Source organism: Tyto alba, unplaced genomic scaffold, assembly GCF_018691265.1.
Source record: "Tyto alba isolate M040663 unplaced genomic scaffold, T.alba_DEE_v4.0 Super-Scaffold_48, whole genome shotgun sequence".
Classification (NCBI taxonomy): Eukaryota; Metazoa; Chordata; class Aves; order Strigiformes; family Tytonidae; genus Tyto; species Tyto alba.
This window is the reverse complement of record NW_024881324.1, coordinates 15,697,174-15,723,558: the sequence shown is the minus strand read 5'-3', so window position 1 is coordinate 15,723,558 and position 26,385 is coordinate 15,697,174. Positions and strand designations below refer to the sequence as shown.

At 38.4% G+C, this 26,385-nt stretch overlaps 1 protein-coding gene across 1 annotated transcript; it reads right to left on the bottom strand.

Moving 5' to 3' along the window:
• Nucleotides 1-294: 294 nt before the first annotated feature.
• On the bottom strand, nucleotides 295-24,624 carry KDSR (3-ketodihydrosphingosine reductase). The gene is made up of 10 exons (XM_032992002.2): nucleotides 24,332-24,624; nucleotides 17,375-17,464; nucleotides 16,229-16,285; nucleotides 12,299-12,364; nucleotides 12,053-12,148; nucleotides 10,755-10,946; nucleotides 8,859-8,942; nucleotides 5,932-6,015; nucleotides 4,041-4,142; nucleotides 295-3,686 (listed from the first exon to the last, which is right to left on the bottom strand). Exons 1-10 carry the CDS (start codon nucleotides 24,437-24,439, stop codon nucleotides 3,567-3,569), a joined length of 999 nt encoding a protein of 332 aa, XP_032847893.2. The 5' UTR covers nucleotides 24,440-24,624; the 3' UTR covers nucleotides 295-3,566.
• Nucleotides 24,625-26,385: the final 1,761 nt, after the last annotated feature.

The window sequence follows — 26,385 nt, the reverse complement described above, 5'->3', positions numbered from 1 at the left end:
CCGGGTCCGCTGACAACATTCAGTTGAATTCTTTACATCATTCATTTGCTGTACACCTCTGTCCTAAACTGCTAAAATGGAGGGATATATTACCCCCTCTGCTGTCCTACAAAATGGAGTCTGCTGAACTAATCCCAGATTAAAAAAAAACAAAAAAAAAAACCAACAACACAAAAAACAACAGACACCCCCTCCCAACCCCTCACCCAAAAAAAACCCCAAAACCCCACCAAGCCCTGCAAATGAATTTATCCGTTGCTCTTAATCCCCACAAAGAATTTAAAAGTTACAGGCTTTGTTGATTCTTCATTTATTTTGAGAAATATAAAATATGAAAACTAGTTAACAGTTCTGGCACAAAAATGATGAAGCAATAAGCACAAATTTCTTTTTACAAATAATGCTATATATTTTTACCATTTAAAAGTGCCTAGAGTTTTTCACAGCAAATAAAGTTTATTTACCTATATATTTTTCTCTTAGTAAAATATTAAATCTATTTAAATTGCACATGAACACCTTGGTGAAGTAAACTATATGTAAAGTTACAATAAATCTGTATTTAAAGCAGACAGTCATTAGAAACTACATGGAAAGGAAAAGACTATCAAAGCCTAAATCGAATCTTAAAGATTGACCAAGAAAACAAGAGACAAGACACCAACTGATATGGCACAAATGATTAAATTATTGACAATTTGACAAAAAGTAATAAAGCCTATTTGAAGTTCTTCACGGATCTAATACACTGCTAAAACATTTCAATGCAGAGGTTTTGTAACATTTAAACTGGCAAAATAGTTTTTTGGCTGCTAAGCATTTTTCCACAGATTACAAGGCATCTCCTTCACTTAATACTGGACCTTAAAATGAGTATATTGGTAGACAGAGAATGTGCATAAGAAAAGAAAATTTACACCAAAGGTTGCTGCAGTTGACAATTTACCATGTTTTGACAGTAAAACAGTTGAAAAGTTTAACAGTTAAAATTAACTGCATTAACTTGCAGCAGCAGAAACTAGAACATTTAAAAAGATTATTCTTTACTTGTTCCTTCAAAAAAAACTTGCCTCGTTCCAATTTCCACAATTGCTGAGAAGTTTGACCTACAGTTTTACTGTCAATACAACCACTTACACTATGCAAAATTAGGTGTGAACTGAAGCCTCTATAGATCAGCCATAACATTCACCCAGTATTCTTATTTCTCCTTCAGAGACACTTGTGCTGAATTAAATCAGCCATTATCTGGAGGACTCTTCAGTCAAGAAAGAGTGATTAGCGATAAGATGTCCAACCTGAAGTATGTTCAAAAGAGGCCCAGCTGCCACAGTGTCTTGTGTGTCCTTTGACCTTCTGGATTATGTTTCTTAAATACAAACCCTTTAACATTGAGTTGAAGATCCAAAAATTCAAGTATCCAAAGTCTTACTGGTTTTAAGTCCTGACCTTCAAGCTTGTGTTGATGTCAAGCCATTTACATAACCGTTTCTTTCAAACTACAGCACAACGGATTCATCCCTTTTGGTATCTTTTGCAGGTGGCCAAAGGAATATTAGATTTGTATCAAAATAAGAATTAACATAGATAATAGGGTCCAAATAGCATTGCTATGTGGCTTTAAGAAACACAGCAATGTTGACAATGGATGTATGATAAATGCTCCATTATGTCATTCACATTAAGCAGCACAGGAAACACATATGCACACTAGATTTCTTTGCACTGAAGCCCAGCTGTTTAAAAATGCAGGAATACACTCTATTCTCAAAACCAGTATTATATTATAGGCATGCACAACTTCACATATCTAAACTAAATCAGGAGGCAGGACCTAAAACAACATCTTTGTGAAGAATTCAACAATGCCTCAACATTTGCAATCTAATGAAAGTCTAACCACTTAAAATGAGAGTACCACTGTGACCCTCCCCCAAAATATGTTTGTAAACCAGGTATTAAAGCAAGTTTAGTCTATGTGAAGAAAATTTGAAAGTGATCAACTGAATTCAAAGAAGGAAAATAGCTAGCCTCAAATTATATTTTAAAGGTTTTCCAGTTAACCGCCTATTGGTTTTCATATCAGTTTAATTGAATACCTCTTCTTAGACAGACGTAGAGAATATCTTAACAAAAGCAATCGATGTTGCCTATTTTGTTAAGTATTACTTTCAGGGAAGTGAAAGTGCCCAGTTTTACAATTAATTTTAGATTCAGAGTACTGACTGAAAAATGGAAAATATGACAATGAAAACACAGCAGTGCTAACAAATACAAAATATGCAGCTTTTGAAAATAAAGCAGCTCACAAGGCACTTGCTATAGTGGTCCATTAAATAAACAGTATATATAGTGCACCCTTAAAACATCATTGTTATGCATCAAGCTTTTTCAGTGTTAAGATTTATTAGAAACAACCACTGGGTTCTGTGTATTCTGAAGCAGTTATTGAGCAGCCTTGTTTTGTATATTATAAGTGAAACAAATTAGAAGCGGGGCATAGAAGGAGAGTATTTTAAATAATTTCTTGTCATGTGAAAGGTTTTCCATGCAGTGATAAAATTAAGTGTGGAATGCCATTCTGTCATACACCCTTCCCCCCTCCCGAACCCGCTGCCCCAAAAAGCTACATTCCTGCTACTGGAAGAGCCTGGCATTTTAATTACAATTGATTCTATCATCTAGTGGTTTGGCTCATCATTTGCAGCTTTGAAAAATAATGTGCATAAAGGTAGCATTAAGCTACTTTCCTTTCCAGAGCAAAATCTGGCAGATAAGGAAAAGTAAGCATCTGTAAAAATTGTACATCATTTCAATGGCTTAAAATGCTGAAAGTCATAATCAACACACTTGATACTGGTTTGATTTTTTTTTGTTCACAACATACTTCAAAGGCCAGAAGAGCTACAGACCCAATCACTTCTCCTAGCATTTCTCTGTGAGAACGGGTTCTTCATCTCCCTTTAGAAAGTATGCATATATTAAACCATACTTTTTAATTACTCCCAGGCTGAGAAAGCTTGGATCATACAAATGTATCTGCCATCTTAAGGTTTCAACAGTTGCATGTTGGCTAGAATAAGAAAAGCTGTCATTGACAGAAGGATCTGTAGATTGGCCAAAGGAAAAGTTAACATTCTAAATTAAAAACAGTCCCAAAATGTTAGCAAAAGGTACCAACTTGTTCAGGGGACTTCAATCTACTTCAGCCCAGTCTGTCATGGTACTTTTTTGTCCGTAAGCACCAAGGTGAGAAAACTTAAGCATTTGTCCAGAATTACCACACATAGCCCATTTTCAAACTCTACTCTGCAGACCACTTACAAGTACCCCAAATTCTCTCCAACTCAAATCACACAAAAAATATATCTAATCCTCATTCACACTTTTGCATAGTTTGGCATTTTCTGGAGTTGTACTTTTGTTTTCTTTCATAGCTTTTGAGGGGACTCATCTGTCACATATGCAAGTACTTTCAGTCTAAATCCTTCAGGACAAAAACTGAGTCCCACTTAAGCAGCAAGCTGTCCAGGACTTTGACATTCTTCTTTCAATTCAAGTAAAGATTACTCAGTTTTATCTGCACTTTCAGATTTTTCCCTTTGCATCATGCAGCGACGAACTATGCTGTCAAAACTTCCTAGATAAAATAGGCCAACGATGCGAAAAATGCCCATGCAAACAACCTGGAAACAGAGAGAAACATCTTTCAATTCATTTAAGATCCCAGATTGCAACGTATTATTTACTTGTGAAATTAAAAAAAAGTTACAGGCAGGTACTTATATGACCTCAAGAAAACAAACACATGAAAACCATTATAACTATGTAAGTCAGGACTGAGTAGCAAGTAGTAACCTAAGCCTTCCCATCAACTTGCTGCTTCAGCTTGAAAATATTACTTTAGTTTCCTAAACCCAAGTCTCCACAGTATTAACAGACATCTGATGAAAAAATAATACGTGTTTGCATAATGTTCTATATTTTAAAGTATTTTAAACTGTAAGAAATTGTGACTATGAGGCCTCCTCAAATCTCACCTGCTGAAGACCTTCAGTAATAGAAGTGACTGGTGACATTCCACTTGTCAATATTGATAGCATGTAACCATCTGATCCAACTGAGCTGTTAAAGTTTCCTTGCTGGATGGAAGGAAAACAGCAATTATGAAAAAGTAATTTACTCAGCTGTGGCAAATCATGATACGTCTTATTTCAACAGCTATTCTTGATGAACGTAGCTGATGTCGCTATACAGAAAAATATTAATGCAATTAACACAAAGGCATTCACTTAAAAGCGGTCAAGGAAGCTGACCTCGCGAGAGAGAGGTGTGCTAAATTACTACAGATTTCTTTACAAGATAGAAAGGCTCTAAATTTCCTCTTGAAGCATGCTTACTAATGGAGAAAATGCATGACAGTCTCCCCATCTGTCAAAATATTTCAGAGACAGAATTACATCCTAACTCTGTCAGATCACCAACAAAACACCGATTCCCTTTTGTTAAAATGTTTGCTATCACGTGAGTTTTGGCAGAGGGGTGTATTTCAAATGCTAGGTAACAGGTTTTTCTTTATCTACGTCAGGGATTTTTAACCTGCCCTCCTCAAAACCACAAGATACAGCCTGCTAAGCAATCCTGCTGGCAGGCAGACAAGGGGGCCAAACACCAGGAAACGTTGGTTGCTTGGTAGGTTTGAGTGCTCATAAAGAAAACTGCAACTCCATAGCTCTGACTCCCAGGCTTCTCCAATTTGTTTCCAGCAGACTTTATGCTGGAAAACAGACTTTCTGAAACACTGCAGGACTAAATCGATGGAATGAGTAAGCAAAAGGAGGAGGTGGTGTTGCTGAAAGAGGGGTAGCAGTGAGACTCTGCATAGTAGCAGAGGGTATGAGATCTGGTTATTTACCAACACACACCTGAGAGGACTGCGAGTTCATGCAGTATGAAGGTACCTTCCAATTTCTATTTTAGTCTCTCAGTTGATGGCTTGAATGCATAAAGATCATGTCTGAACTAACTGATCATCTGAAGTGCTGGAAAGCACGGTGTAGAAATACCAGATGCTTAAGATTAGAGAGGAGATTAGTTTTCCTTAAGCACCAAAGCAGAATACTCTGTGCAGCAGCACTTGCTTTGGAAACTCACCACCCCAGAAATGGACATAATTTTGTGTTTATGTGCTGTATTTGTGAAAATATTGTAAAAAAAGTCACAACTGAACACCTGCTGTAGATGTAAATCACGTTGAAGTTAAGAGTATTTGGAACTGAAAAATAATTACAGATTTTAGGATTCAATTGCTGTGCTTTATGAACATGAAATTTCACGTCTCTTTCTATTCTGAGGGGCTTCATTAAGCAAACAAGCATTCCATAGCACAAAACATTAAAAAAAATTCCTCAGAAAGGCAATACACCTTAATCACCAAGAACAGCATTTTATCTGTTTTAATCACTCACATATTTAAGACATTAGAAGCCAAAGAGGCTAGACTGACTGACTTCATTTATGGTAAGATTATTTTTATATTAACTCGTCTTGAAGAAAAATAGATAGTCCAACAAGCTTTTGAGGTTAGACAAATGGTATCTGATACATAAAAAGTCAATAGAGTTTAGTGCTTTAAAGTCAGTCATGATCTGCCTTTGAGACATTGCATCATACTGATGCATCATTTTGTTCTGTCTAATGTACAACGTAAGGTACTACTTAGTTCCAAGAGACTGTCTAAAATCTTTTTTGAGCACAGTAGCAAAAGAATAAAGAAAATACTTGCTGTTCAAACCAACCAGCAAAGAGTACTATTTTGTGTAAACTGATTTTGCATTTAGCTTAGCCATTGTTTTACAGTCTTAACCAAGCATCACACACAATCCTAGTCTCTCCAACAAAGAAAATACTTTAAGAAGATCATTTACTTACTATGGCATCTCTGACTATAACTTTGGCGACTTGTTCTGCTTGGCAAACAGATGAGGTTTCAGAAATTAGCTTCGTCTCTAAGGGCTTTAGTAGAAAAACACCAATGTAAGTTTGACTAACAACACACAGGAGAGAGAAATATGAAAGTAAAATTTTGGGTTTGAGTCTTTTGTTATGGAGGACATCACTGTTAGCAAGTGGTATCATACTGTCACCTAAAACATCCACTTAAAGAAAGGTAAAAGCACCTTCATAAATAATAGTTTAATTTTATGAAGGGAACTGCCAACTTTTCCTTGAGTAGTAGTACTTTTTTTAATAGTTTATTACTAATAAAATATGAAAAACTGGTTTTCCCCCTCCAAGTTTTTTATTTTCAGCAGAAGCTATCTAAATGCTTAAACTTCTCTTCAACACTTGTATTAATTGAATTATGTTTCTTCACCAGAAATTAAGTAAAATATAGACATGGAATATTTTAAGATCCTACAAAACTTTTTTTTTTTTAATTTCTCAAACTCCACACACTGGTATCCACCAAAATCCATCACTGCATTTTATTTCTTTGTGGTTTAGAGCATTTATGCCACTTTTCCTCACTAGAAGAAAGCAATTATGGCAGTTATTTTAGCAATCACAATTTCTTTCACAAAAAGAAACAACCAACCAAACCAACAAGTCCAGTTTCTTACAAAAACAAACGGCAAAAATACACTTCAGAGTATTTAGAAGCATGTTTGTCATTCACGTCCTTTTAACAAATAAAACAATGATGGACCTAACTGCACAGCAAGCTGTTTAAATGCTCAGTATGTTAAGATAGATGGTTCTGTTGATGAAGAAAACACAGTGCTACATTAGGGAGAAAAGAGTACTTGGTCACAAGTCGACTTGTTGCAGTGACTAATTCAGTTACACTTAATAACAAAACTTAATCGAGGCATTCAAGCCTAGTCAAATACTGGGAACTAGCTTAACTTTGAAATAACACTTTTAAAAAAGCACTTCTAGGGAAAAGCTGAGCAATTACAGGTTTCTCACTCATTACCAATTCAACGTACTACAGAAATTAAATTTCACAGAAACAGGCCTATTTCCATATATCTGTAGAATTAATAATCCTGTTTCCACCAACCAGGCTCACTGAAAACTTTTTTTATTTTTCAGTATGTGTATTTTAAGGGGGGGTAGGGGAAGGAATCGGTATCTTTGCCAGCAGACATCACATACAAACACCTTTTACATGCTCTCCTACAGCGACATGACTTACTCCATCACATCTCCATCTCATAACGCCTATGTACTTTTGAACTTACTGGCTAGTATCAAACAAATCTGAAAGAGATACAGGGATGTCAACAGTAATTAAAATACCATAAGTTTGGGGAAAAACTTAGCAGCTCTTTCAGGAGCAGCAGTTAATGACATGTTGAGAAAAAGGCAAGCAGAAACCAGCCATTAAATACTTGATCTGGCTAGTCTGCCAGCCAAAAAAAAAGTTTAATTATTAAACACAGGAAAGCTGTATCCTAGTTCTTGACGTTTTATTTTACTGTATTTGGTAATTACAGAGAAAAATAGTCTAGTCCTAAAGAGACACACAGTATAGAGACAGATGTTCTAAACTAAGCAGTATTAAATAAATGCAACAAAAATAACTTATTAGCTGAACTCTCAGAGCAACTCAATATTGCAGAGATTTAAGGTGCACTATCATGACAGAAGAAGGTACCTAGACTTCACATATACTAAACCAAAGCATAAGTCTTTGCTTAAAGGACAACATCTTTTTCACAAATAAGATAAATCTCACTGAATCTCTTTTAAAGAGAAATCTTAGATGAACAGCGCATTTTGCTGGTGACTACATTTCCCTGAAATACACTATTACGAAGAAAAAAGTCCCAGAGAACATGCAAACTATACAAACACCTGCAGATGTCCAATACTGGCACTTTATGGGGATGTGTGGGAGTATACATTTAATACAGAATATCTATATCAAGAAATGATTAAGTAAGAATTAGTTGTGTTATACAGTCCCTATTGATTCCCAAACAAAGGGTGAAAGACAAAATGGAATTCAATCCTGATTTCCTATTATACATTATGGGGCATCTTGAAAAGGCTGATCTCCTTAGATATCAGGTTTCTAGTTCACAGTAGGCAAATAAAAAAAACAAGACACATTTTTCTCTGGTTACCTGATACTTCTGTCTGAACAGGAAGCCTGAATGGAGTTTTTGGAATTCTACTTCATGTGTCGGGATACGTCAAATGAGAGGCAACTAAATTTTCTGACAGTCAAAACTTTCACTTTTAAGGTAAGCCAAATGAAGAAGGCCTACTGCTAACACGCCCTTCTGAAAAGTGATACTGTCGTCTGCACTACAAACACCAGGCAAGAGCATTTCCTTCCTACTTCAATGCCAGCCAACAGCCGCTACTGAATTGTGTCGTTACATCTATTCATACAGCATGGTTAGTTTGCAGACTTCAAAATAAACCTCAGTTCCTTCAGTGATCTGTCACATCTATCAGAACAGCTGTATATTATCAGAGATGCAAAATAGGAATATTATTTTTGCCTCATTAAAACTTTGATATCAAAACAAATAGTGGTTTTACAGTTTACCATTCCACAACAATATCTGAATTGTGTACAGAAAGACTCTGCAGTGTTTCAGCTATTAAAGATAGGTAGTTCTTCCATCTTAAGCCAGACAGTGAACTACACAAAATTATCCTATAAGCTATTTAACTCTGAGTAGTTAAGTTGATAAAATCGAAATGTATAGAAGTACTTCTTAAATATCTTACTATGCACTGATTTCAAAAATACTACAAAGTGAATAAAACCTGAAATGAATTGCTTACTATGAAGGGAGGCTTTAAAAACATTACAGTATTGCTGAAGAACAATTTACCTTTGTTTTACTTTCTTCTGCAAAGCCAGGTGTGTCAGTGTCTGGAGGATAGGCCACCGTTACGTAGATATTATAAGGTTTTACCTGTATTTTACAAAAGCAAGTGTTACCTTAATAGTGACAGCCTTTATACGTCCCTCATAACTTCATTAATTTATCTTGTACAAAAATAATACAGCAAGCATTAATTTAAATTGCTTCTAGTGTTGTCACCTTCATATTCAGAACTTGCAAGACTCACAGCTTTGTCAAAAGAGAAAGCAAAACAGCAAAGAATTTAAAAACATGGTTCTGTTTGTTTTGTTTAATGAAAGTATCCTAAAACTTCACATTTGATGCAAATTATTTGATAAATCTAAGTGTTTTTTAAGATATTTAGTAGGCATATGAAAGTAGTTTGGTCCTATAATTTGTTATTTTTAAATTGAAATTCGTAGACTAAACCATTGCCAAATACCAGTACCCAACGTTCACAAATATGAGACTAAAAAGGCTTTCACTGAGGCTTATTAGCATGGGGTTTCTCACTGTTTATGTCAACGTATTTTCACTGCTGGACAAATATGAGAAAGACAACAAAAACTCAGAATTCAAATTTCGTATCTTTAAGAGGTAAACTTAAGTCACAAGGCTTTTCAACCCACGGTATAAACTTGTAAGGGGTCAGAGTCTAAGGAGACAAAAAAATAAGTAGGAAGTGTGAGGAAAAACAGAAGATCTCATGTCAAGGATTGCATTTAATTATGTATTTGTATGTACGTGTCATGGAACCACATCACTGCACTACTATTCAGAAACTACTACAATGCAAAACTGTACTCCAATACAAATAGAGCTTTTAACAAAAATATTCAGAGGCCTAAGATAAAGCAAAGTGTTGTAAAGCACTAAGCATTTTTATTTCTATTATGAAACATTCTATATTGAAAACACTTACTGAAATACCACATCACAGGTCCATAAAAGCCCTAGCTGTACTTTTGAATAATTCAGTCTTCACAAAAATGTCTGTCACCAGTCTGAAGAAAGACCCTGCAGTCATGTTCTATTTGGCAGGCCATAAGTGATCACAGGCAGTTTTACCCCACAGTCTTATCCTAAGACATACAACTACACTGAACAGAACAGGGTAACAACAGAGACTATTGCAAGGGTTTGGAACCAAACACTGACACTTAATATACAAACACTTAACAACTAAAACACACATTCTTAACAGAAGAATAAGGGAAATAATTTTCAAATAAATTTTATCTGTTTTAATACAATGTACTTACCAACTTAATTCCACTGAACAATGAAAATAGCGTTTGTTTGTTTTTCAGTCTTAAGCATAAGCTTAGATCATTGCACTATAAAAAGCTCATATATTCTAAAATTTAAAAGGGTGAACCACTGTCAACACAAATTTTTTTTGTGGACAATCCTAAAATTCCAGCTTGCAAGTTTTACTGTTTCATATAGTTCACATACCACTTACTATGGCCTCACAAACAAGTTGGGAATCACTGGCCTACCCCTCACGCATCCATGGGATCTCCAATATCATTCTGCACATAGGAGCTTTGAAAAAGATTTTTACTCAAAACCCTTAAAATCCAAGTTCTTTTAGTTAAAGTAAAAGAATAAAAAAAGAAGTCTGCACATGTGGTCATCTTCAGTTCTAGGAGCAGATTCAATCTATTCCCTCTTACGCAACTGAAATCAGCTTAGTTTCTGCAGCCCCATGGACAGCAATAGGATTGTACTGCTGCCAAAGAAAGGGCCAACATAGCACACAAATATCAGCAGTGCTGCACAAGACAAAAAGAGAACTATTTAAATGAAAATGTTCTGTGCTGTTAAGTTAAAAAAAAATGTTTACAATCAAAAATACTTAAATTATTGCACACATACCTCCATTTGCAGGGCTTCAGCCAAGCCTCGAAGAGCAAACTTTGTTGGAGAATAAGCTGTATAGCCAAACAGGCCCAATTGCCCAGCCTGAGATGATACAAACACAATCCTTCCCATTCTTCGTTCCTTCATGGTAGCGATTACTGCTCGACTGGGGTAAACACTACCCAGGTAATTGACTGCCATTAATCTCTGCACAAATTATATTAATATGGTATTTGAGCCACAAATTCAGAATCCTTCAGCTGTTTGGTATTATTTATCAAAAAACCCCTATTTCAGTCTGCTTTAACAATGAAGTTCACTAGATTTGTAGTTCTATCAGCTGGCAAAAGAAACAATTGTTTTCTATTCTACCACTTCATAAACTGTTTTACAGCTAAAAATCTCACTTCCAAGCTGAAATCCAGTCTATCTAACAAGTCTTCATAGCATCCAGGATGCTGATAATACTGTGAACCATGTGACCTTCAGGGAAAAAACAAGAGTATTTGAGGGAAAAATCTAACCTAAACAGCGTCCAGGAAGCAATCCATTTATGCATGATGTATGAAAACATGCTGAAATGAAAGTTTAAAGAGCTTTCTAAAACAGGAAACAGGAAAAATTCTATGTATTTAAGCATTTCAGAGATTTTAATCTTTGTCAGGATAAGGGGAAGTCTTTAATTTCACTCTCTAGAAGACATTAAACACAACTGATAGCCTATACAAGCAACAGAATGGATGACTCAAATTTTTTATAAAATTATGTCTATTTAGTATTTTCAGATGATTCAGTGTTATCTGTAGATGACTGGGGCCTGAGGGATATGGGCATAATGCAACCAAAACACAGGGGTTTGAGGTTTTTTTTTTTTTTGTCTTTTCATCAGAACAACAGCTTCTCAAGCTGCAAACAATCTGTGCACCTCAGAACTGAACACTGATAACAGACAAAGTTTTCTTAAACAGGTTTCAGGTTTTAAAAGAAAAATCTTCACCAGGAAAAAAATGAGATCATGTGCAATTCAGCACCTTTCACAGTGCATTAAGCTATAAAAATACATGCCGAGCTTTTTTGCCATCTTGAGAACTCTATCCCAGAGGGAAAATTTAGTGTTCCAACCCCTTAATGGACCAATAAGTGAGAAATCAGAGGCAGTCCTTAGAAATCTAAAGATACATTCTCATTCTGACAGCTACCATAAGTCAAGTGTATCACTATTCATATAAAGTGCAAAGAGACAGGAATACAACCTAATTATTAGAATGGTTGAATAAGAAGTCATCGTATAATAAAGAAGTATGCTCACTCACTTCAAAAGAATTAACTTCAATATCTTCAAACTTTCCTGTAACTGAAGTTCCTGCACAGTTTACAAGCATGTCAACTGGCCCCAGCTTCTCCTGAGCCTGGAAGAGGAGACAGAGGTTAAGATGTTCTTTAGCAGGAAAAAAACCTTCCTATAGCACAGTATCATTATAAGAAACTATTTCCATTAGAAATACATCACATACAGATAAGCTTCTTAAGATATATAGGTGAATCAGTTACTTCCTCACCTGTTTTAGAACGTTCTCCACTTGTTCATAGTCTTTAGATACATCAACAGAAATACATAGTACAACCTAGAAAAGGAAAGTAAAAGAACATTTTTGCAACGCAGGAAGTCCAGTAACTGTTGACTGAGCCTTTCGAAATGAAACAAAATCCAGTGCAATCTTTTCCAGAAAAATAAGTCTTTTTCACAGGGCAATTTGCACATGTGCCACACTAGAGAAAGCAATGCCTGCCCCCTCTGAGCTCCTCCCCCTCTCACACACACATTCTTATATAATAAAGATTATATTCAGAAAGAATAAGCACTTCAGGATCTTCAAAGCAGCTACTCACGTGCAAAGTATAATTTCCAATTTACTGTACTAAGGCACACTACGACTTATTTACATAAAGTTTTCTATTCTAAGGCAAAGTTCCACAGTGCTACATTTAACTTTCATGAGCACTAAACACAAGTTGAGTTTGTGTGGCTTAGACACATCGTTAAGAAAAACAATTTTATTTCCACATCATAAAGGCATGGTTGCAGACTGTTAATCTGAGACTGCAGCACCAGCACTGCAAATTACTTCCAAAATTTATAAAGCAAATGTTAAAAATCTGCTAACTTTAGTACTGGTAAAATTTTTTTGAAGAATAGTAGTAAACTTAGTTGCATACTGTTTAATTGGGGCATGTCAAGAGCAAAACCAAAATAAAATTTCTATGAGAAACTGACTAGTTGCAGTGTCAAGAACACCTAAAAAGTGAAGTAATGTGTATATGTTTACTCCTTGTCTGGAAACAAGGAGATTATGGGGTTTAGTTTGAAAGATACAGAAAAATGAGAATAAACAGTGGGGAATGAGAATAAATGAGAATAAACAGGCAGAGAGGGCAGGCAGGACAGGATGACAAAAGACAGATGACAGTGATATCTGTTTTGTTGCAGCTGCAAGTTAGTCCCTGTTTTTATTGAAAGTTAATGATTACTTTCAGCAAGATGATCTCAGAATCTAAGTTTTGAAGCACCTTCACATCAACTTCTAGCCAAAGGAAGCACTGCCTTTGGGTTACCACTTACAAACTCTAAGCTTGTTACAAACTCTAGCTTGGCTAGGTATTGACAAATAAGCTACCCTCTCTGACAAGCCATCAGCAGAGCTTCGGGGCAATTCATCATCTTGAAAGGCAAAGCAATCTCATACCACAACAAAAGGAGGGGCTCCCATATTCGTGTTCCAATTTCTATCCTTTCTGTTATTTTGGTCAATTCATTTAAACTCAGTTTGAGGTGAAATAAAACTAAGTCATTACCAGTTTGTAACAAGTATCATCACTTGTCATGGAGCACATGGACACACATGCCAAAAAAAAAAAAAAAAAAAAAGCTTGCCACAGTGTAACTAGCTGCTTTGGCAGCTAGTCATTTATCAGTTCTGCCTCTGGTCAGGCTGCAACACTTCTTAGCTGCATAAACAGAATCTGCTTGCCATTCCTGTACAGCAGGTTGGCTATTCCTGCCTCCCAGCATTATGTGTCGTTGGACATCAGAGTAAAGTTGTGGTGCAAGTTATTGACAGGTCTGCATGCATCTCCCCTTAGGGCATTTATTACATTTTGGAAATATTTATCTTCTACATAAGTTTAAGAACAAAACAGCAATGGAACAAAAATGACATTGATTTATTATCTGGATGTCTTTGCAAGATCAGTGAGGAGGTTAAAAAAAAAATATCACAGTTCTGTATCAAAATTGCAGCAGTTGGTTAATATATCAGATTGAACAGATTAGTTATTCCTACGGTGAACAACACACTCAGAACTACCACAGCTTTTACTGACTACTGTCACATTATACAAATCGCCTCTGCTTCTATTACCGTATGTTCTTTCTTCTGCTACAATATACTGATTACCTTCACTCCAAACCATGAACTATAGATCCATGCCTAGGACACAGCATATGCTGCCAGAAATAGTTTAATATCCCCAGCCCTGTTCCTCACATTTTGTTCTAAATATTGCATGGTGTTGGATTCTTCATAAAGCTCTCACAACAAAAGATCAATTCAACTCCCAGTGAAGTAACTGGGAATATTCTGTATTAGGAAGAAGATTAAAAAAAAATATTGCAAAAACCCTTTTAAGGGCAAGGGTTTGTTCCATTGCACACCTATACCCATAAAGGCTGCACTGTCAGCACTCTAGATTTCATGCAAATGTCAAACACTAAAATGTACAGAGATGTCAGACCCTGGTTGACAATGCAATCTAGTTTCACATGTATACCCAAGAGCTGAACGGTGACAGCGTATGCTCACATAAAAACTAATCTTTCCTGAGGATCTTTGCCTGCTAGCTCAATATGTAGTACATGTGTCAGTGTACGTGATCCATATCAGACATCTTTTTCTACCCTCTTTCAGCAACCCTTTTGTACAGCATCTCTCAGTTCAGCTATCCCCCAATTCCCAGCTTCTGATCTGCTGTTCAGTGAGCTCTGCCCCAGACTCCCAGCTTTTTCCAGTTCTGTTCTTTGCATTTAGATCAGGCAGGCTTCCCTGCCATCTTGTCTACAACCCAACAGTAGCTACAGAAGAGCCAGCCTGGCCATCACTCCCAATGCTAATGCTTCACCTGGCTGCAAGTCTAAGGCTGCTTCTGCAAAAGCAGTCTTGTTCAGACCACACCAGAGCTTGCTCAACCTTGAAGGTACTTTCAGAGATCTTAACTGAAACTCTTAGGAACATCCACCAGGTAATATTCTTTTATTCCACATCTATCAAGCTTGGACAGATTTTAACAAGAACATCCTGACACAGTGTTTGACAAGGGATTAATGCTAAGCTTGGAAAACTACTAGAGCAGCTAAAAGGAAATGGTTATTGGGATTTGTTTATTTATTTTTATTGGGAAAAATATAGTTTCTCCTCACCTCACATGGCTTAGATTTTCAAATAAAGTTGATTTGAGAAAGGCAGCATGTACAAGAAAAAAAAAAGAGCTTGAGCCATTTGACAAAAATATAAGGTAGTGAAGACAGAATGTTATCTTATAAATTGAAGTATTATGAAAATTTTGTATCAGGTAGTACTAACATTATTGCCTCCACATATTCAGCTTTTTCCATTGCTTCTTTTCAACAGACTATCCAATTTATCAACTCAAATACCTTTCCACAGACAAATAAATCGCTTGTATTTGTAATCATGAAAGTAACAAAAGAGTTCTGGAACACAAAAAAGGAAAAGTGAGTCAAAGATATTAACAGTCTCAGTACTGTTTCCCCTCTCCCCTTGATTATTAGTACTGCAAAAAAAATAATACTAGCATTTCATCTTGAAGTTGCCTATTTTGAACATATCAAGCTTACCTATTTTAAGCTAGTACCTCCACAAGCTCTAAAACAGTGCCTTTATGCACGAGTGCACTATCTATTTACCAAAGCTGCTTCAGTGTTTTGAAGTCTCAGAACTTCACAAATTTAACTTGTATCTGTTAGAGTACTTTGCCAGGAAAAAGAACACAAGTATGATATAGTGAACTAAATCTGGAAACAAGTATCTAAATTTCCTTCCCAAGACAACTGCTGTATTTATGAACGGCAAAAAGCAAGAGATCTGAAAAAAATGTGGTTCTTCCACTTCATCTTGAAGAATACAAACGCTTAGAGTAACAGTGAATTGCAGCTATCCAAACAAGTGTACTACACCTACAGCTGAAGACATCAATCTTTTTCTCTAAGAAAAACAGGCTAATGCACTAGCTAGGCAACATCAAATGTAGCAGAGTTCAGAACATCTCACGTAAACAGATTGGTATTTTTGGATTCAAATAATGAGTCCCCACTTATTTTTGTCAAACAGCTTTGTTTTAAAGACAATCACTACAACATAGTTCAGTAGTCCTATCTTAAAACACACAACAGCCACTGTTAGTAATTATCTCACCTGCTTGTCATTAACACAATTCTTTTCTATTTCCTTCTTAGTCTGCAACAGCTTGTTCTGAAATGGATACAAAAGCAGTTAAAGCATTGCAGTTCTGAGAGCAATATTCGTCTTCAGTATTTCAATAAGGCTTAAAAACATTCCCTAAACCCCCCCCCCCAAGTTATCACCAACTAGTTACAGCACTTTATTATTGTAATTTTACAGATTTATGAATATATGATGAAAGCATGAAATCCATCAAGCTACCAGAACTCAACTATTTTTCACTTCATCTTCTAAAGCCAGTAACAACTTCTCTAGCAGATTCAATGCTTTTGTTTCATACAACTACACAGAGCACCTAAGACTGGATGTATTAATTTCTCTCCTGTATTTTGGTTCTATTTTATATTTACATAATATTAAACAAACTATTCCACAGAGCAATCACTGTCATGGAATTATCATAAAAATTAAACTAAAGTTTGCTAAATTCAAATTGTCATAGTCCTTTCAAGAAAAACTGTGTTAATTCTGGCTGCATTTGAGATTACGCAAAGTAAATTACAGTCTGTCCATGTGTCCCCTCCCTCCCTCCTCCCCTCAAATTAGGTGCTTTTATTTCTTGAATAGTTAGCTTTTTTTCTCAATAAATAATATGAAAACAGAGTAATTCCAACTAAATTCTGAATACCTTAGTTTAAAAAAAAAAAAAAAAACAAAACCTTTTCCTCCAAAGCTGTCTCGATGAACAGTTTCACTAGTAAAAAGTGTGATATGATGCTGATTAGACACCAAAATATTCTGTGAATTTTAAGAATTGTCTTTAATCCCCCAGTTATCACTTAGTGTAGGGAAATTTTACGGTTTTAAGGAGTATAGGATTTTTCCTGCTTTTGCACCTTACCACAGATCTAGACGGTGAAATAATTAATGTCATTAACAGAAGTGATAGCACTGGCAAACTTTTAAGGCAAGTTAATCACAAATTCCATGCTGGGCTACACTCCTTAAAACAGCAGCCACCTCTGCTATTCAAATGCATTTATTTCAAATGCTTAGGATCCCCTTAAAATATACACTGACTATCAACTCCCAAATTATTCTCCATCTATACACCTTTTGTGAACAGAGTTTGGCCAGTAAAAATACACATACACTTACCTCATCCCTTGCAATCAGTGTTATGAAAGCACCTTGCTTATAACATTCAATAGCGATACATTTTCCAATTCCACTGGAGCCTCCAGTTACCTAAAAGTTATTTGAAAATGGCAGTTAGTCCACTAGTCTCATCACTTCTCCCATATGATGAGTCAAATCAAATAAAAATTCTAAAAATACATCATGATTAAAATATCATCCAATGAAACGTGAATACAAAGTTAGTTTATTTATTGAGTAGAAATGAAAAATAAGATCTGAGTAGATCGATGAGCATTTGTTTCTACCCCAAAGCCAGTTTTACCTCAGTGGTATTTTTTGCTAACTTCTTACATCAGGCACACTTAGACCCACTCCCACGTGGGCTCCTTCACATGCTTTTGACTAAGTTCTTTGTGTTATTTCTAAAAGCAGAAATTTGAAATAACCATTAATGTTAGCCATAATAATACAATTACATATCACCCCTCCATACCAGGTCACAGTAGAAATTTTTTGTAAAATTAACAATTGCAGATTGCCTGATGAAGATATCATCACATAAACACAAATGGAAAATACCTTCTCTCTCATTGAAGGAAAAAAAAAAAAAAATCAGTTGGCCCTTTACAGAATATTTTTAAGTCCCCCAGTTTGGATCTTGAACTGTCCGTGCCATCTTGCAATTCCAGTTTTGTGGGGATGCCAGCACCTAAACTTCCACAACCTTTTCTTCTTCCTCTAAACTGTAACACTAAATAGCCTTATATGCAAACAGGAAATTAATAGTTCATCTATAGACAAATGCAGGGTGATGACTACAGCTCTGCATCATATGTTGTAGGAGGATACACTGTCAAATGATGCTAATATACAGGTTAGTGTCACCTTAACACCGCTCTCACTGCCTTCAGTAAGTCTGCTTGTGAGCTCCATATGGAACAAGATGTAGATAACAATCCTGACCTCTCTTTTTGACTAAAATAAAAAATGTCTGCCTGACACTGCCTTTAGATTACTTGTTCATTTAAGCCCAGAGTCTGAATATGCCTTCAGTCCTTAAACAAACACTGATATCTTCCTTATATACTCAAATTATTTGGATTTTCTTTTAAAAGCATATTAAGAAGCTATAATTGAGAAAATATTGGAACAAAATGCCTAGAAGCAGACATTGTAAAAAACAGATTCTGTTGATGAAATGAGTTCAGAAATACAGGCTTCCTAATAAATGGAAAAAGATTCCAAATGCTCTGGAAACCATCATTTTATGGTTTATCAAAATCTTTCAAGAGACTTCAGAGAAAGTAAGGTATCACCTCCATTTTAAGTATGAGAAAATGGAAGTATTAAGCTAATTAGTGGAAGAGCAAAAACCCCCAACCTCTAACTACACACTCTATCAAAAGCCTTGCATTGCCTCACCCGCCAAAGACTCAGTTTTGCTTTCAGAGATACATTATCCCTAAAATTCTTTCCACTTCTGGAGGCAGTAAAGTCAGAAGAGTCAGAAGTACATTCCCATGACTCACTAAACTCTTCTTTCATATGAGTGTTTCAACACTAAGCTATTTTTAAAGGTTAGTGAAAGTCAAATAATCCCAGAAAACAAATATTTACATGGTCCATAGTTTCCAACTGGTTCTTCTGCAGTCACAAATGGGTGAAGAACGGGTGTAACATTCACAAAGACTTGTTTCAGCCCTTTCGGCTTCCTCTATTATTACAGATAGCTGCTTCAGATTAGTTTCTAATCGGACTCTCCCTGAAAGATTAGCTTCACACTACGCTAGCCTTTGAGGCTCTAAGATGCATGTCCTGTTCTAGAAATACGAAACCTGGTCTTTAGTGTTCTGAACCAAGGATGACTGCTTTCAATGTAAATGAAGTCTGTAAGAGTACAAGTGTTAGTTAACGATTTGGGACTTCAGCACAACACCAGAATTAATTTAATGCTCCATGACGGAAAGAAGTTAAGAATTTTAGTTTATTCACAGAACAGTTTGCAAGATTTCAATACATCTGTGGAAACATTAAAAGACTCAGTTTGATACATTCAGGCAGACCTCAGTTCCACAGCACTTATGAGCTGCTTCTACAGATTTTCAACAGCAGCAGGTACACCAGGACATGAACTAATTAAGGTGCACGGAAGACTGCTCCAATTCCAATTTTTGGCACAGCACTGAGAGACAGCTGATTACTACCTGCATAAACTGCTGAGTATCATGAACAGGTCAACTACACCAGTGCTTGAGGAATTCTTTGAAGGTGAAGGTGCTGGCACCAAGCCTCTGGCTTGTCAAACAACACTAACGTTCGTTTCAGAAAGACAAGGTCTGAAGTCATGCAACAAATTGAAAAAGGAAATTTTTATTCACAGTCGCACCCGAAAACACTGGCTAGGGCTCGTGTCAGAAAGATCAGTGAGAAAAGGCAATATCAATTAGCTGGGAACTTTAGCATTTAGGTGGGAGGCTGTTATTAGTATGTAGGAAGTTGTTCCTAATATGCACGTCTTTCAGGAACATTCATTGTGAATGCTATTGTAACAGAAAAAAAATAATCCCTAACACTAGTGAAAACTTCGTTTTGTACTACAATTAAGATAGCCTAAGCAAATCTAGGAAGTCTGATAGGCAGGTAAGTTACTAACATAGATGCTCAGAATGAAAGGAAGAGCACACATCTACTCCATTAAACAAGACATTATTATGGTTACCTATCCTTGTGGCCAATAGATCTACAGTGCTACTGCATTTAAACAGATTCAGGCATCTGATTTGCCACTGATCCCATTTTTAAATTTCACTATAACACAGCCTCAGGAGTTAGCCAAAATAAAAATCTGGTCACAGCAACTCAGAACACAGACTAATTTCTTGACAGGAAGGGACAATTAAATCCCAGTATTAATTCAGCTGTTCAGAATACAATACTATACCAGCCCTTGAGGAACTTTACCGAGCTGTTTCTGTGTTTGAGAATAACAGGTACCAAATTAGCTATTCCGCAAAGGTCTGGCTCCAATTTCTTGAGCTATGATCCTTGATAACAGAGTTCCGCTTCTAAGGATCTTAAGTTTTATTTTCCCCTTGACAGATAGAAATGTTGGGGTAAGGTACAGAGAATTGCTGTGTTTGACTTCCAAATTTGAGATACTGGACATTTGCTTCACTTGATGAGGCAGTCCAACTGCAAGTTAACAGAACTATCATTAGGAACGCTCAAAATCAAGACTTGATTGAGGTGGTATCTCCAACAGAGCTTATTAGCTTTCACTTAGCACTGGATGAAAGCTGGCTTCATGCTCTTAGACAGTGCTCCGACAGCAGGTATTTAGTCCCACAGAAACAGAACATCCCTGTAACCTGCTCTAAGTGGTTCATATGCCTGACTAGACTCAAAATGACCTCTTGTTGAACCACTCGGATGCATCCAAATGACAGACCATATCACTCCCAACACAAGAACTGCAATGCTGAGCCACCAAGACTGGCCGTCCTTAAAGCTGACTGCAGTTACCAAGTGGGGCTCAGCACAGAAGTGGTGGAAGTACTCCTAGACTAGAGATGACCCTTATGCATGTGGATTTGGCACAATCATCCTGAACCATGTCCAAGTGAAAGGCTCTTTTCAATTTGAATGGGAGACAGTCCCAAGCAGAGAACATCTTTACATTTCCTGCCATTGTTAGTCCACAAACTTTGAGAAACTGCATTCATATCACTAAGATCTCATGTTTTTTCGCAGGAATTTCAAGTTAGTTTTAGAAAGATTAAGGCTGAAACAAGGAGGGGAGGGAGGGGGAAGGTCAGCATTGGTATTTCAGCAAAGACTGCTTCTGTAAATTTCTTGTGTGATGTTTAGAAACTAAGTACCTTTGTAGAGAAATGGAAAGGAAGAGCAGAGAGAACATGTGTAGGGCAGGTTAACATCCCTGACAAAGGTCAGTTAAATGTGATGCAAGTGAGCGTGATGTACATGGAGCAGTGACAACTGCCTTAATCTATTTTCATTTTCCTGTCTACTATTACAACCAGGAACCAAAACAACAGGTTACCCTCACAGAATATGGGATGTCTGCTAGTATGTAGCTTGAGACCCAAGGAGAGAATTAAAGGCAAAATAAGAAACACGTAAAATAGTCTTCTGGATTTTGAAGCATGAAAAAGTTCAGCACAAGAGGCAGCAAATTTCCAGCACAAAAATAACTTTTGTACCCTTTGTTTGAGAACACTTTCCTAGCCATGCTAGAAACAGAGCAAGTAGTATTAAACATCTAAGAAGCATTTTGTTTTAAATAATCTGAACCTGTTGCAGAAGTCCTTTTTATTTAATGGTGTTCACAAGGGTCACCAAAATACATAGCAGTAAGAGGAGGCAGGGGGGGAAATGCACAAGATCAGACCAATAGTCATTTGTAGCTCTGTAGATGCTCACTCTGAATAACAGTCCTATTCTTTTCTAAGAAAGAGACTCCTCTAATCATGATTGCTCCAGAAAGTATGCCTTGCCTAACACAACAAGCACTTCCATCATGCAAATGACTCTGGGAGAGGACAGAAAAAACACTCAAGTTTTCTATTCCAAAAGGCAGCCAGAGTCAGTTACTTAACCATAACTCAAATATCTATTAGCTGTAACTGCTAGGTGTGAAGGTAAATACATTTTATGAAGGATTAACTGTGAAAAGAATGCTGACTTAAGTTGAAAATTCAGTAACTGGTATGTAATAGCCTCTTAAGTTGCCCAACGACCTTTCTTCAGAAATGTAACATGTATTTTCATGGTGCTTTCAGCACGCCTCCAGAAAGAAGAGTTTATAGATAAGACTGACTTTTTCTGCTTCATAAGAACAATTTATTAAACAAAATTTCTTCATTACAGTATCATCATCCAATATTTTCCCTTATGCATTACACTAGAAAATTTGAAACCCAAATGTACAAATCTAGCATTATTAACAGCATCTACAAATCTAACAACTAGTGAACTGTGAAACAGTTGTTCCATATTTCATTAGTTTGCATTAATACTTTAAGAGCCTAAAGAAAGTCAAAATAAAACGAGTAGTTCTGCCAGTGGTGACACCAGTAAAACCGTTTACCTGCAGATTTTTATTTGTATCATCAACTTAAATATCTACAGCATTTCCCTCCATCAATATATTAATATAGTTACTTCCCTAGCTGGACTCCCAATTTTACAAAATTTGCAGACATACTGTTTTTGAGACTTCCACTTGTATCAAATCGAGTTTAAGAGGCTAATATAATTAGCAGCAGTGGTTACAGAGAGGTTTCTCCAACAAGAATATTCTCATTTGCAACAAGAACTTTTTAAAATGAACCATCTGATTAAAAGAACTAGCACAGTAGCTTTTAACAAGACTAATTACATAAAGAACAGGCAAAACTGGGGATAATCACAATATATATATATTATTAAAAAAAAAAAAGCAGCAAGATTTTGGAATAAAATCCTTTGCACTGTTTGGTATTCTGTATAAGTCACAGGTGGCCCTTAAGTCCGCTTCATCTTTGCTTTTACATAGTATTGAAGGGTTCCTAAAATCCTATTGAAAGGTTCCTCCTTCCAAACATTACTTCTGTGGGAAGAGCTGCAGCCAGAGAACCTTAATGAAAGCTCAAATGAACCTCACACAGTTTAGGATGCTGTAAAGCCAGTTACAACATTCAAGTAACACCTACCGCATAAAGCAACTTGGAAATACTGTTACACCTTGGACAGGTCTAAATTATTCTGGGGTCAGGTCCATCCTCCTAGGAGGAGCTCCACAAATAATAGTAAGAAACACAAAACAAAACAAAAAAGCCACCCTATAGGCTAAAAAAAAAAAAATAATAACGTCCAGTGGATGTAAATTCACTTGCACCGAAAAGGTCTAACTGCTGGATGACCCTAAACTCCCACTGTAATAAAAGTGCTACTCAACCCTTAAAAGCAAATTTAACCAAACGGTGAACTGCAGCTTCTCTACATAGAACATACCTTAGGGATTTAAAGCTAAGTTAAAAAAACTGATTCTAGGACTCTGATTCTTTCAATTGCTTAACTTACTTGCTCTCATGCGGCCAAATTCACTGCTTTGTTATCCACCTGAAAGCACCTCGGCATTGCTCCCCTTCCTCCCGCCCCCCTCCCACACACACATCCATACAACTTCTGGCCGTGTACTACTCACGAACCGTTTCAACAGCACGTGCTTCCGAGGGTTTCCTTCTAAAGACTTATTTCTATCATCTTGATTACAGTCAGTCAAAATATTGCTCACAGGCATCAGCATCTATGCACTTAAAAAAGGTGCACAAGTGTCATCCGATCACTTCCTCTGCACGTCTTCCCATTTCCTCACACCTGACTTTTGTTTTTTAAACCAAGGAAACCCTAGATTTCGCCTCTTGTTTATAAGCACGTACACCACTTAAACACCTCGGGAGATGCTAAAAGAAAACAAAACTCAAGGTGACCCATAACTTCGAGAGTACAAAAGGAACGTCTCAAAAAGCCAGCGTTAAGCCTGGAGACGGTTTGCATTTCTGGTGACTCAGAAGATCGCCTTAAGCCAGCCAAGATAGACAGCGGTTGTCAGAGTCATCACTACAGGTCATTTCCTTATCACTCGGACTTGCGGCTCCCACGTTTTGGTAGCTCGGGGTGCTGCAGCGCGCTGCCAAGATGCCTCACAACCCAGCGGGCGCCCCGAACGCCGCGCCGCCCCAGCCCAGCGCCGGCCCCCGCCGGCAGCCCCGCTCCGGGCGCCGCTCAACGCCGGCCCGCGGGGGATCCCCCCCGCTCCCCCTCACGCCGCCATCCCCCCCCCCCCCCGCTCCGGGGCCGAGCGGCCGCCCGCCAACAGCGCGGCTGCCCTCAGCGCCGGGCGGCGAGGGACGGCGAGGCGGGGGGGGGGGGAGGACGGGGGACCCCCCCACGCACCTCCCTCACTCCACTCACCACGACGTGAGCGCCGGGCAGCTTGAGGGGCTTGGGGCTGATGAGCGGCGACACCATGTAGAGGAGGAGGACGAAGGCCACGATGAAGGCGGCCGCCAGGAGCAGCATGGCTCAGGCCGCGCTCCCGGGAGGGTCGCGGCGAGCCGGGGGGGGGGGGGGGGGCCCGCCAGGCGGCTGCTGCGGGGATTGGGGGGGGCAGGGGAAGGGGGTGGGGGGAAGGCACCAACCGCAGCCCGGCGCAGCAGCCGCCCGCCTGCGCCGCGGCACCGGGTGGGGGGGGGGAGGCGCCACCACGGAGCCAGCGAGGAGGAGGAGGAGGAGGAGGAGGGTCCGGCCGCCAGTCCGCGACCGGATTGGCTGCCGAGGCGGGCGCGGGCCCGCGCCCTCGGATTGGCCAACGAGTGGTGGGCGGGTGGTGGGGGGGAAGAGGTGCCCGGGTATTGGCCGAGGGGCGGGACGGGGCTCGGGGATTGGAGCCCCGGGGTGTTTGCAGGGTCAGGGTTGGAGGCGGAGGGCGGGGGGCGGGGCTCCAGCGGGCGCCCCCTGCAGGCGGAGCGGCAGCGCAGGCCGGGGCGGGATGGGTGTCTTCGCCCCGTCACGTGGGGCGGGGGCGCGCGCTTCCCGCCGAGAGGGAGTGGGCGGGGCCGGGCCGTGAGGGGCGGTTTGAGGCCGCCCCGGAGCTGACGGGGGAAGAGCTCGTCTCCGGTGAAGGTACCGGCGCTTAGCGCAGAACCCTGCCCGCGGGCGCCCCCTTCCCTTCCCGTATGCTCGGTGTTGGCCTTGAATGCCCCCTGGACGGGGCGGTGAACGCCAGTTTTGGGAGGGAATACGAAAAAAAAAAAAAAAAGTTGGTTAAGCACGGCAATATTAAGCGCTTACCTTGGCTTCCTCGCGTGCTTACAAAATGTCTTGAATATTAAGCACCTGTTTCTACACAAACTTTAATACGTTGCCCGAGGTTACCAATTGACGCGATTAAAATGGTGGCGAGGTGTCGGGCCGTTTCTGCGGCGCGGACTCGGGAAGGGGCGAAAGCGGCGAGTTACTCCCTTGTGTGGGAAAACGTCGGGCGTCGGTGCGGGAGAAAACAAACGTTTTATGAAAGATAATTAACTGACTATCGCGGGCGGGTTTTAAAGCCTGTTTTACATCATCGCCTCCAGTAAAAACTGATGTGGATTCTGCGAGACTCGGTTTTCAGAGCAGTTGAGCTCCACCGGTTTCTGCTGGCTGCAGTTGGAGTTAATGCCGCTCCCTTGTGCTAAAATCTAAATCCGAGGGGTTTGTTTTGGGTTTTTGTTTTTTCAGCATCATGTTCCCTGATGGGTGAAATTACAGGCTTTTTGTGTTATGCACACAAAAAAAAGAGGAAAGCATGGTTTTCAGCTTTAAGGTGTAATAATAAAGATTAAAACAAAGAAACAACCCTTCCAGAGCAGTCTAAATAAAATAATACTGTAAATTTGGTATAGATACTTATTTAGTATAAGTGTCTGCATTTGATATTTTTAAAATTTAAAGTATAATTATTTGTAACTGAAAACCTCTCTCAACTTACTTTTTCTCACTAGTTATTATGGAGTCGTTGACTTGTACAAAATAGTTTAACAAACAAAGCAAAACAAAAATGAGACCAAAAACCCCTAGGCAAGAGGGTGTGCAGAAGGGTGTGAAAATAATACTGGAGAGGAGATTAGAAGTAGGGAGTAGGCGGAAATGGGAACAGAGATGTTGGCAAGGATTATGGAGTTTTCAAGGTGAGAACAAAGAACCTAAATTTGATGCAGTAAAAGGATGAGAAATCAAGAATTAGTGCAGAAATGGCATTGACCTGGAATATGTCCAGTGGCATTCTGAGTTCAGTGCTGCAGAGGTGGAGGTATGAGGAAGTGAGAGGAAGAAATCGTGCATAGTAAGATGCTAGCTGCTACAGTGGCAGCAGTGGAAGTTGATTAGTGATCCATCTAAGAAAAGACAGTATGTTAATTATATTGTTAGGAGAAGTCAAACTAAGATGTGGACTGGAAAAAGCAGCAATCAAATATGTTAATTTC

What these genes read in the sequence shown, in the direction of transcription:
- KDSR (XM_032992002.2), bottom strand. Translation starts at nt 24,439, where the DNA reads ATGCTGCTCCTGGCGGCCGCCTTCATCGTGGCCTTCGTCCTCCTCCTC. An exon ending in TTGAAGTTAATTCTTTTGAA is followed by an intron (nt 10,947 to 12,052) that starts GTGAGTGAGCAT and finishes TAATTTGTGCAG; the next exon opens with AGATTAATGGCAGTCAATTA. An exon ending in CAGAAGAAAGTAAAACAAAG is followed by an intron (nt 6,016 to 8,858) that starts GTAAATTGTTCT and finishes TTTCTACTAAAG; the next exon opens with CCCTTAGAGACGAAGCTAAT.